The sequence below is a fragment of the Alligator mississippiensis genome, chromosome 11, assembly GCF_030867095.1.
Source record: "Alligator mississippiensis isolate rAllMis1 chromosome 11, rAllMis1, whole genome shotgun sequence".
NCBI classification, from domain to species: Eukaryota; Metazoa; Chordata; order Crocodylia; family Alligatoridae; genus Alligator; species Alligator mississippiensis.
The window spans coordinates 20,106,639-20,123,221 of record NC_081834.1 but is presented as its reverse complement, the minus strand read 5'-3'; the positions used below and the strand labels follow the sequence as shown (position 1 = coordinate 20,123,221).

At 44.5% G+C, this 16,583-nt stretch overlaps 1 protein-coding gene and 1 long non-coding RNA gene across 4 annotated transcripts in view; one reads left to right on the top strand and one right to left on the bottom strand.

Moving 5' to 3' along the window:
• Positions 1–12,681, bottom strand: part of FBN1 (fibrillin 1) — a 241,146-nt gene extending 228,465 nt beyond the window's left edge. For all 3 annotated transcript variants that reach the window (XM_059714655.1, XM_059714657.1, XM_059714656.1), the window contains exons 1-2: positions 12,593–12,681; positions 12,137–12,425 (exon numbers count right to left, since the gene is read on the bottom strand). In XM_059714655.1, coding sequence (XP_059570638.1) covers positions 12,137–12,300 — 164 coding nt within the window. In that variant the 5' untranslated portion in view covers positions 12,301–12,425; positions 12,593–12,681. The remainder of the gene's footprint in view (positions 1–12,136; positions 12,426–12,592) is intronic.
• Positions 12,682–12,757: 76 nt separating this feature from the next.
• LOC109280630 (uncharacterized) lies at positions 12,758–15,653 on the top strand. Its single transcript, XR_002087003.2, has 2 exons — positions 12,758–13,246; positions 13,366–15,653. It is a non-coding gene; the product is annotated as an uncharacterized LOC109280630 (long non-coding RNA).
• The last annotated feature ends 930 nt before the right edge of the window (positions 15,654–16,583 follow it).

The window sequence follows — 16,583 nt, the reverse complement described above, 5'->3', positions numbered from 1 at the left end:
CGGTAAGTGTCTGCTCTCCCTCCCCACCCCCCAAACCTCCAACATCATGTCCCATTTTTCAGGCAACTACATCCACTTATGACATGCAAGGACCCTCTTATGATTCACTGATTTTCCCCCTGCATTTTGAGTTTGGTGCATCTGCACCATATTGTGAGAAGCAACACAATAATACTGATCCACTCTGACAGTAAGGACATTACTGCCCCAGATCTAGGCTCAATTCAGCTGAAGTAATAACCTGAGAAGCAGTTTAGTGGATGTCTTTGGTACTCCAGCAATGAAACTTATTGTTAAGGACCTAACAAATTTGTGAATTTTGTGGATTTCATGGATTCCACAAAATCCGGGATGCCCGCAAAATCTGCGAAAAAAGAAAACAAAAAACTTACAGAAAAGAAAACACTGGCTCTCCAGAGGGATCCAACAGTCTTCAGTACATTGCAGCAGCCTGGCAGGGCGGGAAGGCGGGGTCTGCCCACTTGAAGGACTGTGGGGAAGATGGCTGCCACTTCCACCTCTCACCACTGACTGGCTGCCTGTCATGTGACCCCCCACCCCACCCCACTAATCAGTAGTGAGGGGCAGGGCTGCATGATGTACAGGCCTTGCAGCCAATTGGCAGTGAGGGGTGGGGCCACTGGGAACTTCCTAAAAGGCATGGCGGAGCCTCTGCACTCTGCTTGCAAAGCTAGGTGCTGGGGCAGCCCCCGTAAATTGGGTAAGTCCCTACTTATGGTTCAAAATGATATGCAAGCTTTCTTGCAGCAATGATAATTGCTTCTCCTTCCCCCACTCCTCTAGCCCAGCCCCTATGTGAACTGTGACTGCCAAATTGGGCAACAATACTTGATATTGGGGGAATTTGTTCACAGAATCTTCTCTCATCATTTTACATAGACAGACTCATCTAACCTGACAGCCAAGCATTGTTCTCCCTCAGAGCCAAACAGGAACACATGCTTAGATATAGTCTCTCATTGTTCTACATGAGAATATTGACAGGCTTGACCTCACACCATTTGTGCACCAGTATGGGAAAACTGTTTGTTGGGCCACCCAAGCATGGCCCACAAAAGAAGTGATGGGTCCTGCGTATACTTCAGAAGTGAAAGCTATATATGCACCCGTGGAAGGGGAGAGGATGTAAATGATCCTTCTCTCCCCCTTTGAGGCCGGAAATTATTGTATTTTCAGGGCTGTAGTCAACCCAGTATAGCACCTGTAGGAGAGAAAGAAAGGAGTGTTTTCAGTGTTGTCAGCATTCACAACGTTATTGGCAACATTGAAATTGTGGCCTGAATTTAAAGGCTCTTACACTTTCACATGGAAAACTGAGGAGCTCAAGAATTTTGCCTGATTGAATAGCATTTTTCCCTTTGGATGCAAGAAGCTGAATAAGAGTAGAGCTTGAGAGTAAGTGCAGCTCAACAGACCTGTCTGCCCCCCAATACACTTTCCATCAAAGTAAGTAAAGGGGAACTAATGGAGGCAAGAGCCCAGGTGAACCCTCCTAGACCTGCAGACAGGCGACAGGGAACAAGTGCTAAAGCCTTTCAGAAAAAAAACCAGAGGCAGTAGGGATTGTGGGAGCTAGGAGGGGGAATGGAGAAGAGGGCAGGGCAAGGAACATGTGCAGGGGCTTGGCTATGTCCATGGGTACTGAAGGTTGAATCTTTCAGTGACCATGGATTCTCCCTTGCAGGGACTAGGAAGGGAAACAGCCAGAGAGGTCAACCAAAAACAGAATTTAGGGAGAGATTCTCAAATGGTAGTTAGGCACCTAAATGGCACTGAACACCGCAAGGAGCTAGGTGCCAAGCAGCTATAAAATGCTCTTTTTTCAACATCTGGAAGCCTTGTGCTTTGTAGGTCATTCTCACACTGTTTGGAGGATCTGACTCATGATTTCTGAACTCCTGGGATTAGTAATATTGGTCCAGTACATTTTTGGAAGAAGTACATTAACCCCACATCTGTTAGAGAGAAACAGAAGAGGGCTCTTGCTATGGGACCCACTACTTCATCCCACCACACTCTCACCAGCAAATAATGGTGGGATTGTCAGCTCACTGTGTCCAACATTTTTTGCTTTGGAGTTGTCAGCCAAGCCAATGTCTTTGAGTCAGGGATGTTCCAATTCTATACAGTTGCAGCCGACTATGAGCCAGCCACAAAGGCACCTGCTTCCCCCTCAACACTCACACATAAGGAGAATTAAATACGCTTAAATTCAATGTGACAGCTATTCTAAGATGCAGTTTTGGTCCCAATAAAGAGGGCAGGAGGAAGGTCTCTGTGACTATGTAAACATTAGATGAATGCATTCCAGGATGCTTCCCCTTTCCCCCAGGGAACAATGTTAAGCCTTCTAGTGACCCCAACTCATCTCACCCCTGGGGTTCAGAATGTCTAGCAGAAACAAGAGTACAGGGCTTGGATTTAGACAGGCTCCTTTTGAATTGCTATTGAAAAATACATTTTAATTCCCTTTGTATATGGGAAGAAGAAAAAATAATATATCCAAGGAGAAAAGTCAGTGTTCCAGAAAGGGAACCAACCAGTTTAGAGCCTCATGACATGATGTAATTACACATCACCAGATAGTCTGATGTTCTCTGGCAAAACACGAGAGGAATGGAAACCTTGAGAAAAGAGAATGAACATGAATAAGAAGTAAACGAAAGAATTGCGGCTTCCTTTTGGTATTTTTGAGGCTTTAATGGTCATAAAGCGTTTTGTAAAATGAGAAGTAGCAAAAAAACAAGAGATTTTCCAGTAAGCCAACATTCTAAATGTTCTTCCAGAGACGGGCTAGATTTCCAGTGAAGGAGGGGAGACGTTGTGTGCAGAGGACATAGGTTTTATTGTAATGAGCTACATGCTACCTTCCAGTGCACAGTGGAGAGAAGAGCATAACTTATCTGAGCAGCCTTCAAAAAGTCAGTAGAATGAGAGGCAGTGGTTTCGTCTACTTCTCATCTCTCTATACTCCCCCTCAATACTGAGAAGAATCTTGAGTAGGCATGAAACCTCACAAATCAAGGAATCAAGTGGCAAAACTACGGAAAGAAAAGGACAATCAGAAGAGCAGACACCAGACATAGGATCCCTTCAAACCTGGACATTTTTCCTATCACACGTCTGACAGGGAATTACTACTGCCTGCTGGATGAGCAGAAGGTCCCCAGATACCAAGAGCTTCGTCTTCTAGAAATATCCCCCAAGGCCTATGGAACAAAGGAACAAACAGAGCAAGAATGTAGTGACTGGTTCTCACACGCACCTACTCTCTAAGAAGAATAAGATCCCTTTCTGTCTTGGTGCTGAAGATGAATGTGTGTATAAATTCCTCCCCAATTCCTGGGAATTTCCATGACTGGAAATTCAGAGTGCACAAAGTCCTATAATGCTAGTATCTGGTCTATAAGTTTGTCTAGGCTTCCTGCACTTCTTTCCAAAAGAGACTTTTAGCTTGGTTATATAAACAGCTCAACAGCATTCCAGTTAGGGTCCGACATTGTAGACAATTATGTGCTAATGATCATATGTAGCAAAATGCAGATGTGTCCAAACTGACCCTTAGGAAAGCTTTTGTTTCATTTTATGCAGAAGACAAAACAATCAAGAACAAGACAGTCTTTGTGCTAAGTGAGCAGCACTGCTGAATGGCATACTGCAGGGAAGGGATGAATGAACCAGTCTGGTAAACAATGCCTGCAGTTTTATTCAGCAACAGTCACAGTAAATTAAATGGACAGGTAAGGCAAGTCTTGCCAAATCCAAGCTAAATGTCCTTCACACCACCTCCAAAGAGGTTTATGGGGCTCTAGGCTGGCATCAAATTGTCACCATCTTCAACACCTAGTACAGCACCTAACAAGTGTGTGTCAGGTAGCACAGCAGCACACGGTAACTTGCCTGAGAAGCAAGTAGATCCAGGTCAGGTTGAATCTGGTCAGCAGTGTAAGGGTTGTCTCCCACCACACAAAGTAGGGCTGTGCGGCGCTTCTGTTCCTGATTCAATTAGGCCTGATTCGGTGGCCGAATCTCCAAATCCAAATCAAATCAGAGGACCCTTTAATCTCTCCGAAACAAATTGGAACCCTCCAAATCAATTCAGAGAGATCAGAAAAATTCGGAGAGTCGGCCATAGACACAGCTTTAAATGTTTTTTCTACATACCTCGAGGTAGCAGGCAGCTCATGAATGCTGCAGTGGTGGGGCGGATGGAGCATCCCACAGGAGCGTGGGGGGCTTGGCTCCCCAGCACGCTTGGCAGCAGACCCAGAAGTGGACCAGAAGCAGTTCCTGTCCACTTCCAGGTTCACCGCCAAGCATGTGGAGGGCTGCCAAGCACTCCTGTGGGACACCCAATGCGCCCCAGCACCGCAGCATTCACAAGCCATGCTGGTACCTTAAGGTATGTAGAAAAAACTTTTAAAGCTGTGTCTATGGCCAAATGAATCAGCATCAAATCTTCAGATCTGGACTTGGCTGAATCAAATCAGGGACAGTAATCCCAATCAACAAATCAAATCACTGTCCCTGATTTAGGCCAAATCCAAATCTGAATCAAATAGGGTCCTCTTCGCACACCCCTAATATGAAGCACTGAAACACTGCTGTGTTTTGAGCCCTGGCTAACAACACGGGAAGTCATCTTCTTTCTAAAGCTAAATTATCCCATTTTTGAGAAAAATACTAACAAAAGTGCTGCAACTGTGGCTGCCTTTCCAAATTAGCTTCCTCCATTGCATCCAAACTCTTCCCTTTGCAAGCTCTGCTGTTCCCTGCAAACTACAGGTACAGGATCAGACTGTACTTTGCAGGAGTTATTTTTTCTCTACTGTCACTCCACGTATGTGTGCAGTTTCCAGAAAGGAATGCTATTCGGATACTACTCGCCCATTTTTGCCTGAGCACAATCAGCAACAACTGAACTAAGAGTAGACGGGCACAGGTCAAAAGGATACACTCATATAAGCAAAACTATGCAAGAAGGGAAAACGAAACAATGACCCAAGAACCACCTCACAGATATAGGCATCAAAACCTGCTAACACCCACTGCACATCCACACAAGAAAATGGCCATTTGGCATAAGCAGGTGAAAACAGAAACATGTCCTGTTACATCTCTGGTCTTGTAAAAGAAGAGTAACAGTGTAAGCCCACTTCTACCGTCCATAAAGAGCACTTTCTGATCAACGCCAGAAAACAGTGATTCACCTTGCCGACTACAAGATCAGCAAGTAGCAAATCCACCACATAAACCTCTGTTTGTCTGGCAGACAAAAGGCAATCTAATACTGACACCCTACTGATGACCAACTGTGACACTTTGCAGCCCCTGCTGAGTCATTACTAGGCAGCCTGACATGGTGTCTGTTCCTTAGGCAGCCAGCTAAAAGCTAAGCAGGGGGGAAAAAAACACCCTCACAGTCTGCCCTCCTGATCTTCAACGTGTCCTCTTGGCAAAATGGTGTTCAGTAATCAGGCCAGAAACCCATTTCCTCGGACTGCTCTGAGCCAGTTTTACAATATTTCCAAAACAATTGTGTTTCATACCATATCTCAAAAGAATTCTGCTATGTTCAGTTTGCTTAGTCTTCTCACTCGACTTGAGTTACAGTGCACTGCTGTCAAATATGAGAAACTGTAAGGGTTGCCTTCAGGTCTCTAGTTTTGTTTTGTTTTTTTAAATTGAGGCTTTCTGGATCCACTATCAAATAACAGAAAGGCAACAAGTCAGAAGACATTCATGTTATACCTCAGAGCTCAGTTAAAATCTGTATCATGTGTAAGAGACATAAGAAAAGGACATGATAGGGAGAAGCACGGCTTAGGGGGGTTAATAATGGAATGGAGAGCTTGCTGGTTTAAACTTAACCACTAACAATATTGACTAGAACTCTTTTATCATACAGGTAGAAAAAAAGATGGGCCTTTGTCCTGTCTTGTGATCCACTCAGGTCCAGGATCACAATTAGGGTCAAGATAATTTGACTTAAAGGAAGCATAGGTTTGAAACCAAATACTTGGAAGTCTACCTGAAGAGGGCAAGGCATACATGAATCTGAGGATAAATTTGCTCTTACCCCTAATGACTCTAGAACAAGAATGTAACATATTGGCAGGTAGGTACAGGGACAGATATGACTGCTGGCTTTTGAGTTGCAGTTGTCTGATAACAGTGGAAACTTTCACTAAATGATTTTTTGTAAAAAAAAACATTACAAATAAAAACTATGCTCATGGTCTAAATAAATGCAATGCAGAATAAAGGAATATATTACCAAAAATTAAATATGATGTCTTATTTTCTTAAATGTCAATGCTACAGAAAGCACAGACACTACCTAGTTCCAGACTTTGTGCATGACTACATGGCTTTCTCCTTTGCTCCCCAGTTCTAATCTGTACATTTTCCTGTATCAGAATTGGCATCCCTACAAACTGCACCAGATCCAAAAAGTTCTGTTGGGAGGATGGTAATATGTACATCAGAGACAAAGTCAGTATCTATCCATCCATTTCACTCTTACCTAAATTAGCCAGGAAAATGTTTAAAAAAAAAATCACAACTGCCCACAAAAACAAAGTATAGAACCTGAAACTATTTGTACCTTATTTTTTCACATACATCTTCCCCTCCCATCCATCCCACAAAAAACAGCTGCTGGAAATTAAGGTGTATATTATAAGCGAGAAAATATGGTAATAGCAGCTGACACTTTTTCATTTTTTTTTTTTTTGTCTACCACCAGAAGGAAGTAAAAGTAATGCTCCAGTGCTCCACAGGGTGTGGCACAATGAGTATGCTAGGCCCCCTAGCTGCTGCTACTCAGTTACTTACTGGTACTTACCAGTATTTTCAAGGAAACATTTTTTTTCCTTCTTTGTGTCTTTCAAAAACAAGGTGTGTAACTTATTGTGCGGCATGTTATATCCAAGAAAATACCGTTATTGTGAGAGGCTTTATTCCTTGTATTCCACTGGCACTAGGATTTTGTATCCATCCAACAGGATGCCAAGTTGGCTTTAAAATGTATGATACAGGGAACTGGAATAGAATCTTCTGTGTTTGGAAATTATCTATGTATTTGCTGGCACTACCAATTATTTTAATTTAAAAAACTCTAGCAATTTGTTTTTTAATCAGCTAGATTTGAAGAGGATGTTGCTTCCTTCACTGTTTAAAGTATAAATAAGACACACAGTGCCCAACAGCTATCAAACCAAAAGGTCCAGTTTCTCCTGCATTTAATTCCTTTAATTTTTTTCCAATTCAGAAGTCCTCAGCTTTCAGTTTCACGCAGGTCCAGAGTATGACATTCACTGGGTGTGGCATAAGTGGATGGCCAGAGGTGTGTTGGCCAGAAGTGGTAAGAAAAAATGTTTGAGGTTTTTCAGGGTAAACCAATATTTACCGGTACGGTAAGTCTGCTTTTCTTCAGCAGGCTGTTAGTGGTAAATATTGGTTTGAAATGAATACCAGAAGCCTTAATTATATATTAGAATACTGGAATACAAGACTTTTTTATTTTCTGTGAGCAGTGATGCAAACAAAGGCCAAATCCTGCCCAGTTTATTCAAGTGATTAGTCCCAGTAGAACCAGTGCAAATTACAGCAAACAGAAAGGTATCCATCAAGGATAATCTGCTATAAAACAGTTCTACTGCAAGAGTTTCAGGATCCAACTCAGTACCAACTGTTCTATTCTGCAATACTCAGTGTTTCCAATTTAAAAAAAAAACAACAGTTCTGGTATGTATTTCACCTAGTCTTAAATCACCAGTAATTTTATGTTCTGGACACCTTGAAGAAACCCTAGTCATTTGAAAATTTCAGCTAATCAGCTATTAATCAAAGTATCACTTTCTACCATCATTCTATTCCGAGGGAAGCAAATAACCATCAAGAGTTTTAATTAGCGACTGTTTCATGTTTTTTTAAGGTTTGAGGTGTCTGTCTCATTTTTAGTTTTGTTTGGAGACAATACTGGAACTCAAATCAGTGCAGAGAGCCTTTCCTCTAATGCCACTTAGTCCAAAATGCATCACATCACAAGTGATTTATTTCTGCTTTAACATTTATTAAGTTTACAAATAATTTAATTAAAAGGCACACTAATTAGAAATAATATCCCATTCATGGCCTAATCTTTTAACAATTACTTGGGGAAAACTCCAAGTGACAGTGATAGTTTTACTTCTTCAAGGATTACAGGACAAGATTATTACAACATTCTCACACAGCTTGAAAGTTCGGTAGACTCTATGGGAGGAAAAAGTCTACACAACTGTAAGATACCCATTTTAAAATGGCTATGGTGAGAACCATGCCCAGTATTGCTCAACCTCTGACCCACAGAGCTGTGTCATCCATCCCATGGGTCTCCTCACAGGAGACTGGAAATTTGGTGGCGGGACAGAAGTGGCAGCTTTAACTGCTGCTCCCCTGCCGACAAATTTCCAGAGCCGTGGGGAGCCCCACCTGCAAGCTCTGGCCCTGCACCACTCATCTGGCCCGCCAGATAAACTAAGTGCCATTGAGCGTACAGGTTTCTAGAGATTTCTGGTCGTCATGTTGCTGTATATATTTGGATGAGAAAATGAAAACAAGTTAAATGATACATTGTGAAATAAGAATTACCAGTTTATACTAGTTTTCTGACCGTCTAATAGCAATATGATACCAATGGGAGCATTAGAGGAACAGATTCAAATACATCTGACAACAAAAGGGATACAGCTTTTGCTAAAATACCGTTTGCCCAACAGCATCATGATTCCGTCAGTTCTAAATTACATGATCAACAGCAAGCTTGAAGTCTTAAGATCAGACTAATATAAAGGAGCCTTTTATATAAATAGCCTCTACTAGAGGTAGAGACCTCTTAGTCTTTACCTCTTTTCTTTCAGCCAATGTACTGATATAACAGTGAGGTAAAGATAGTAAAGAAATGAACGACTTTGAACCTGCAATAAAATATATAATTAGCATGAAATAAATTAACAGTAAATCCTAGTTTTATTCACTTTATATATAAAACTAGCATCTACACAGAGAATCCCCATAATATTTTTCCAAGCTAAAAAGCTTTTCAATATTAATTTGCAATAACCAAACACTAACAAAATAGCTAAACTCAACTATTTCACTGAGAATCTTTCAAGGGACTCTTGTGTTCACGTACATACAATCTATGTCAGAAAACGCAATTACAAACACCTACTTTTTTCCAACAATCTGAACTACAGAAAAAATGAAAACAAAGTATCCAAGCATCTGCTTATGATTTATACTGTAATGCTCAGATCCAAAGATATTTGTACTTATGGACAATCGGGAAAAAACAATACTCGTGTCTTCTCCCAGTAAAACATTTTAGGAAATTCACTTTAAGTCTATTTAACAATGAAAACTCTGTCTAATGTAGCTGAACTTTCTATATATTCATGTTTTTAAAAGATTTCTAACTTAGGCAATTTGGTCACTTAAAGTCAGCCTAAAATAACGAAGTGCAGAAAAGGAACTAATGACCACATAAACTAACAATTAGTTTTGTGTTTAACTGAATAAGACCCTTTGGCAAAATGCTATTATCTTGTTAAGTAAGTATCTGCTTCCCAGAGGACTACATCAAAACCAGAATATTCCAAATAACTGACTAAATCATGGAATGTCTAAACTCGATGTTGCAGTTAACTCTTACACTTTCCTGTTGTTTAACACAAATGGTAAATTCTTCAAATATAAATTATAAAAGCATTTTATATATTCACTCACTGTCTCCTTTTTTCACTTGCTTCATGTATGTAGTTGAAATTCCTCCGTTCACATGTACAGATGATCCATATATGAACTGAAGAATTTCAACTACATACATGAAGCAAGTGAAAAAAGAGACAGTGAGTGAATATACAAATTGCTATCGTTATCTGCACTTCAGTGTGTCGGGTGTGTGCGTGAGAACTGAAAAATTTCAACTACATACATGAAGTGAAAAAAGGAGACAGGCTATTTTGTTTAGTGATCACCTACAATCAACACTTGTATTTCAAAGCTGAGGGTGCAAAGCTGACTTCAGCTGTTTGTTTCTGCATCGCTAATTTTCTCAACAACCAAAAAAAAAAAAAAGAAAGAAAACAATGGCCATTTTTTGACAAAGCAAAGCTTTTCCTAGAAGGCACACATGCAAATTCTGCAAAGCCACTGAAGAAAGCACACATGTACTGGAAAGCAAAATTTTGCTCAGCATTAGGAATGGCATTTTTCAACTAGATAATTGATTCTGAACCCAAATTACAGAAAATAAATTATCAAAAATGTTATTAAAAGTTGTAAATATTATGACTCTGAAGTCTTTTTTCACTAATTCTTTGAGAACTTTTAAAAGTCAAAATTAACCCTGCAAAGCAATCGGCTATGTTATCTTAAATGGCAGCTTTTGTCAGATCTGATAAGTGCCAAAATCTACACAGTCTAGGCATTTCCCTAATGACAAGACACTGAGATGTAAAACAAGGTGGCCTCAGCCTTCAAAACCAGGCCCTTAAAATGACATGTTTGAGTAACTACTGTGTTTTTGCATGATGGGGCCCAGAAAGCATACTATAACTGAATTACCTCCCCCCTTCAGGAACTGTAAAAACAAGTAGGTTGCACACATACTTACTGATGGTAAATACTGTTATATCCTGGTCATTATATGGGTAAATTGGTATGGGAATGAACTACATGGATCCCTCAGAGAAGAACTGTCAGTGTCCTCATATTAGGCAAATAAGGGAATAAAGAACCCATAGAAAATACTTCTAACTCAGGGGCTGGGGGGGACCCTCTTTACTATTGGAATTGAACTTTTTTTCTGATTATTAAGGTCTGAGGGGCTGTGCCCATTTGTGACACCTGCCAGCATCTCTGCAGGAAGGTGTATCAGAACTTGCATATACTCCCCTTCCCACCCCATATTTTTGCCATGAACTAAATCCTACGCAATGATAGGTCAGAAATTTACATTTTTCTCAAGTAACATGTTATGCACCTGTATAATAATGAACTATTATTTTAAGCACCTTGCCCCTTACCACTTATTAACTCATTTAAGCATACAGTCTTGACATTTTGGAGGGTGCTGTATGAGGATTTTGCAAAACACTGCGCCTTACAGACCGAAATATTTAATAATGAAAAAGCTACTAAAAGCATCTGCTGTGATAATTCACGATGGTTTTACTAAGATACTGATGACATCTTAGTAAAACCACGGTGCACTGAGGATACTGGCAGCTTTCAGGGAAACAGGGCTGTGAAAGTGGCCCCTGCACATACTGCATGTGTCAGACCACACGAGAACCAAACGAGCAAGGACCATCTGTCAGACATAGGAGATGACATGTTACCAAATGGTCCGGAAGGGTATGAAAGACCGTAAGTGCTGTAAAGGACATCCATGGTCCCCATGCCCAATCCTGCATTTCGTTATGCAAAGCAACGTTAAGTGCAAAGACTGCAGGACAGGCACAAATGTCTTAAGAGGGAGGCTACCCTATCCGCACAAGGGTTATTTCCCTGTTCTGTTTCTATTCCGGAAGCTAAATGACCAAACATTCATATATGATCTTTCAGCCACACTGAAATGAACTGCCAGTCATCAAGGAGCAAACTCCCAATATCAGCCACGGCGTCCGCAGGCGGCTTGGGCACAGCTGAGATGCAGGATGAGCCCCGAAGCCCTGTCCTTACCTAGCCCCACCGCGCTCCGGTGCAGCACGCATGGGACCCAACATCACCGGCTGGTGGCGGTGCCCGGCCACGGGAGACTAACGGAGCCCTGTGGTGCCTGGAGGGGCCGCGCTGGGCTAGCTGTGCCACCGGGGCTCCCACATAAACCCAGGGCTTCCCAAGAGGAGTCCCTCGCCTGGAAACCGCTCCCGCCCGCCGCCCCGGCCTTCCTGCTCTGGCATTTTTCCACTCGTCAAAACGCAGCCGGGGAAGGCGACGAGCTGGCACTTCCCGGGGGCGCCTGGAGCCCCGCGGCGGGGCCAGCCCGGGCCGGGGCTGCTCGCACCGTCCTGCCGCGCGGCGCGATCCCGGGGGAGGAGGGGGCCCGGCCCGGTCCGGTTACCCTTTGAGCGCATCGTGCCCTCCGCCGCCGACTCCCTGCCCTCGCCGCTTGGCCCGGCTGGCCCGCGCTTCCTTCGGGCTCTCCGCGTCCGCGCCGTCGCTCGGGCAGGCAGCCAGCAGCACGGTCAAGCCCAGCGCCAGCTCCAGCAGCCCGCGCCGCCACATCGCGCCCCGCCGGCACCCCCGGGCTCGGCGCGGGGCGCGGGGCTGCTCCTCCCCGGCCGCGGCCGCAGCCGGCTCCTCCGCTCCGCTCTGCTCCGCTCCGCTCCGCCGCGACGCTCCGGCACCAGCTGCAAGAGAAGGGAGGAGGGAGGGGGCGGTCAGGACACGGGCGAGCAGCGACCAGCCACCCCCGCCCCGCCGCCAGCAGCGCCCGCGCCGGCTGCCCCGAGCCCGGCTGCAGCGCCCCCGGCCCCCGCCGCTGCGCCCGCCCCGTCCCGTCCCCGCCAGCACCCACGGGAGCTGCTGCTGCTGCTGCTGCGGAGCCGGCGGCGGCTGCTGTTCCCGCTGCTCTTCCAGCTGTGGCCGCTGCACCCACCGCTGCTCCCGCTGCCCCCTCCTTTCCTTTCCTTTCCTTTCCTCCCCTCCCCGCTCCCCTCCTCTCCCCCCTCCGGCTCTCGCGAGAGGAAATGAGGCCAAATAAATAAATAATGAAAGGAAGGCGCGACTCCATCCATCTCTCCCTCCCGCCCCCTCGAGCTGCGGCACGGTCCCCGGGCGGCCGCCACCTGCGCGCGGGCGGGGCGGGCGCGGGGCCTCGAGCGGGGCTGGGTCGGGGCACGGCCCCTGCCGCTCCTCCGGCTCGGGGCTGGGCGAGAAGCGGCTCCCCCCGCCCCAGGGGCCGCCGCGGGTCAGCACCGGAGCGGGCTGGACGTCGCCGGGTGAGGGGCCGAGCGCGGCTCTCGGCTTCTCCGGGGAGGCGGCCGGAGCTAAGTCCTGGGGAATCCCTCGTGGCAGCGCAGGGCGCAGCTTGCCTGTACAGACCGAGGGAGCAAAAAGATGGAGCCGCCCAAGGCGCAAGGGGAACGACTGCCTGGAGACGTTCGCATTGTTAAAAGTCAATCTTACATTCTTCAGCCTTGGAAGAGGCAGAATTTTGGCTTTGATAGAGGTATTTTTTTGGCCCAGAAGCAACAATTTAACCCACAGATTGTTTTACAAGAATGCTGGTTAGGCGCGAAACCATGGCATACCTATGATTAATTGGTGCTTTGCATTTTTGCTTTACAGTATTTGTTCAGCTTCGGACACCGGGTTTGATACTGTAAAATACCTGGGAAGACGACTTGCGCTAAAAGCTAAGACTAAAGACATAAGTGCAGCAGTAAAAGAACTTGGCTTAGTAAAAAATTGTCTTATGCTTAGATACTCAGAGTGCCACACAGATCAAACTACCTGTACAAAGGTCACGCAAGAGAAATCCGGTCTCCCCACCAGCTATTCATGAATCCATGGAGTAAAAATCTGGGCATTTCTTACCTAGCTGCCAATTGCAGGATTTGCCACACTTTCAAAAGCATAGGCAAGGGGTCCTGACAGTATTGTTATCCCCATTACCTATTGAAACAACAACATGAGTTGCCCTCTGGTCTTGTCCAAAACTAAGGAAGCCAACAGGACTCCCACTGAATTCATTAGTTTTTTAGATTAGGATTTAAGGTGATATAACTCAGACCATAGTCTGTATGTAAAGAGGTTGCTTCCCTGTCACCTTAACTGGCAAGTCAATTATTTCAGCTCCCTAGGGCTAATGTATTCTTCACCAATACCACCTTGGAGTCCCAACAAAACCAAACCGAAACTTTTCTATCCTTTTCTGATGGTAGGAGAGAGGTAACTGTACTCGGACTTCTCCCCTCAGCCATCCTGGAGTTTTGAACCCTTTTTGTGGCTCCAGCCTCCTTAGCTGCTCATCACTTCCAGCTGGCTCCCAGCCAGGTAGACTACTGCTCCCTGTGCCTGTAGCTGCATTGGGAGCCCTTGAGGGCACAGCACCTCCTTATACTGCCTTTTAATTGTAATGGCTCTAAGCAGCCATAGGGTTGAGAGGGCCTCTAATGCCACGTCCAGATGAGCACAGGCATTTGGTTCCCCAGGGACAAGTAGCAGTGGTGCACCTTGCGCTGCAGCTACTTGTCCCCAGGGAATGCCTGTGCCATGCACACTTTGGTACACAGCAAGTTACCCTGGGGGTGGTAGAGGAGGCTGGGGCCACCACTCCGCCCCTACTGGGATCCTGGCTGTGGTGATGCTGCCAGGCAGTGCCTGGCTGGCAGCCACAGCATGGCTCTGGGTGGCCTGGCTCCACTACTTTGGAGGAGCAGGCTGATGCACAAGGGTGCTTCAGTGCAGAGCTAGCCAGCAGGCAGCCCCCATGCAGAAGCAATGTGTGCCACAGCCAGCCAGAGCAGCATCTACACATGTGCTGCTGTGCATGAAGAAACTCCACAGCAGGGGTCGTACTTGTATTTATTTGCTATGGAGTTTATTAGTTTCATGTGCCCTAATAGGGGTGTGTGGGTAGACGCCAAGACATTTACTGTGCTGTTAATTAGTCAATTGCACAGTAAACATTTTGTGTAAATGTGCCCTGTGTGAACTGAAGTATGCTCAAGAAATTTGTGTACAGATATGCCAATTTCCTGAGGAGGAATGCAAAAATCTTAACTTCTTTTGCTTAAATCAGGCTGCTCTTCTGGAATCCTCCATCATTAATACTGACAGCACACAGACCTGGAATGCATGTCTTCCTGCAGGAGCAAAAAACATCACCATATTGAAACATTGAGTTCAAAGGCCTGCAATACATACTACATACATACCAGTTTGCAAAAATAGTGAAGACAGAATGTGACCCTAAATTTCATACTCCATAATCCAGTAGCTCAGCATAATTCTAGTACTCTCTCCTCTGTCATGAGAACTTCTGTACATACAAAAACAAATGGCAAAGAAAAAGAACACCTCTTAGTGTTCATGTAAAAATTGTTAAATCTCACCTATACATATTTTGCCAGAAGTATTAGAATTCTCAAACCTGGAAATATTCTAGGTGTTCAGCTTTCCACCAGGTATTCCATTGTGAATGTTCATACCCTGCAAAACTGATGTTCCACAAGCTTTGCTGCAGAACTTTTCAGCCAAGTAATTGACCACCCACACACAGCCACTGCCAAACCACTCTGCCCAAAGTATGCATTAGGTAAATGAATACTACACATCTGGGGCCATAAGTGCAACCTTAGGATAGAGAAAATACTCTGTAAGGTTACATGCTATAAATCTGTGCTTACAACCTTCATCTAATGATAACATAATAAAAAATAATAAACATCACTGAAAATAAGGCACTCAAATCTCTCTTTATAGCAGTTCTTTATTTTGTATTTAATGTATGCTTTATCCACAGAAGCACTTTGCTTTGAAAAATCCAAATACATTTAGTCAATAGAAATAGCATTCTGCACATGCCGTCTTGGCTAAATTTTAATCAAAAAACAATAAAATTTATAAATTTGTGCAATTCTCATTTCATTGTAGCTTTCTAATTAACACTAACTGGGTTTATAAGCACATGGAAGAAACTATTTCTCAGACTTTAACATTCAGTAAATCCCTTGCAACTTCTAAATCAAATTGACATTCTGGACTCCACAAAAGAAACCAATCAACAAAGGGCACATAATATTACAGGAAAAATAGGATGTAAACTTTCAATAAACAGGTAAAACAAGTTGATAAAACAAATTCTCTCCAGCATAGGCGACTTCTACGGGTGCTTGTTAGCCCTGTCCCCACTGCCACTGCTGGCTTCTGCAAGTGCCCCCCCCAGACTCAAGAGGCACCAGCCACCCATGCTCTCCAGCAACAAATTCTCCATCTTTTATTCTCACCAAGCCACCAGTCCTTGCAACAGATCTAAATGCCAGTTGTGCCCCCACATCAACACACATCCTCATCGCTGGACCGAACAGCATGGATTAGAATATCCAGGATAATTTACCTGTTTCTCTACCAATACATGCTACATCAGACAGATGGAGCAATCATTGTGTGAAACAGTGAATGGACACTGATCTGACATCAATTTCAGAAAGACATAAAAGCTTATCCTGTGAAATATTGTAATCTCTCTGAATTTTCCACCACTGACCTCAAAGTAGCTGTTCCTAAAACAATTTTTTAAAAACTCACGTGCAAGTGAAACTGCAGAACAAGAAATCATCCACAGAGTGAATTGTGTTACATATGGCCAGTGCCATAGCAACAAAGTTTGGCACTCTAGGCAAAGTTTACAGTGGCAGCCCGCCCTCACCCTGCGTACAGATCCGGGGGGCACATCCCCCACCATGCTTGCCCACAAGTGCACACAGCAGTGGGAGCCGTGCCCCCCTTCCTCCCCTCTCCCCACACACACTAGCCTCTCGCAGTCTGTCCCATGCCCCACC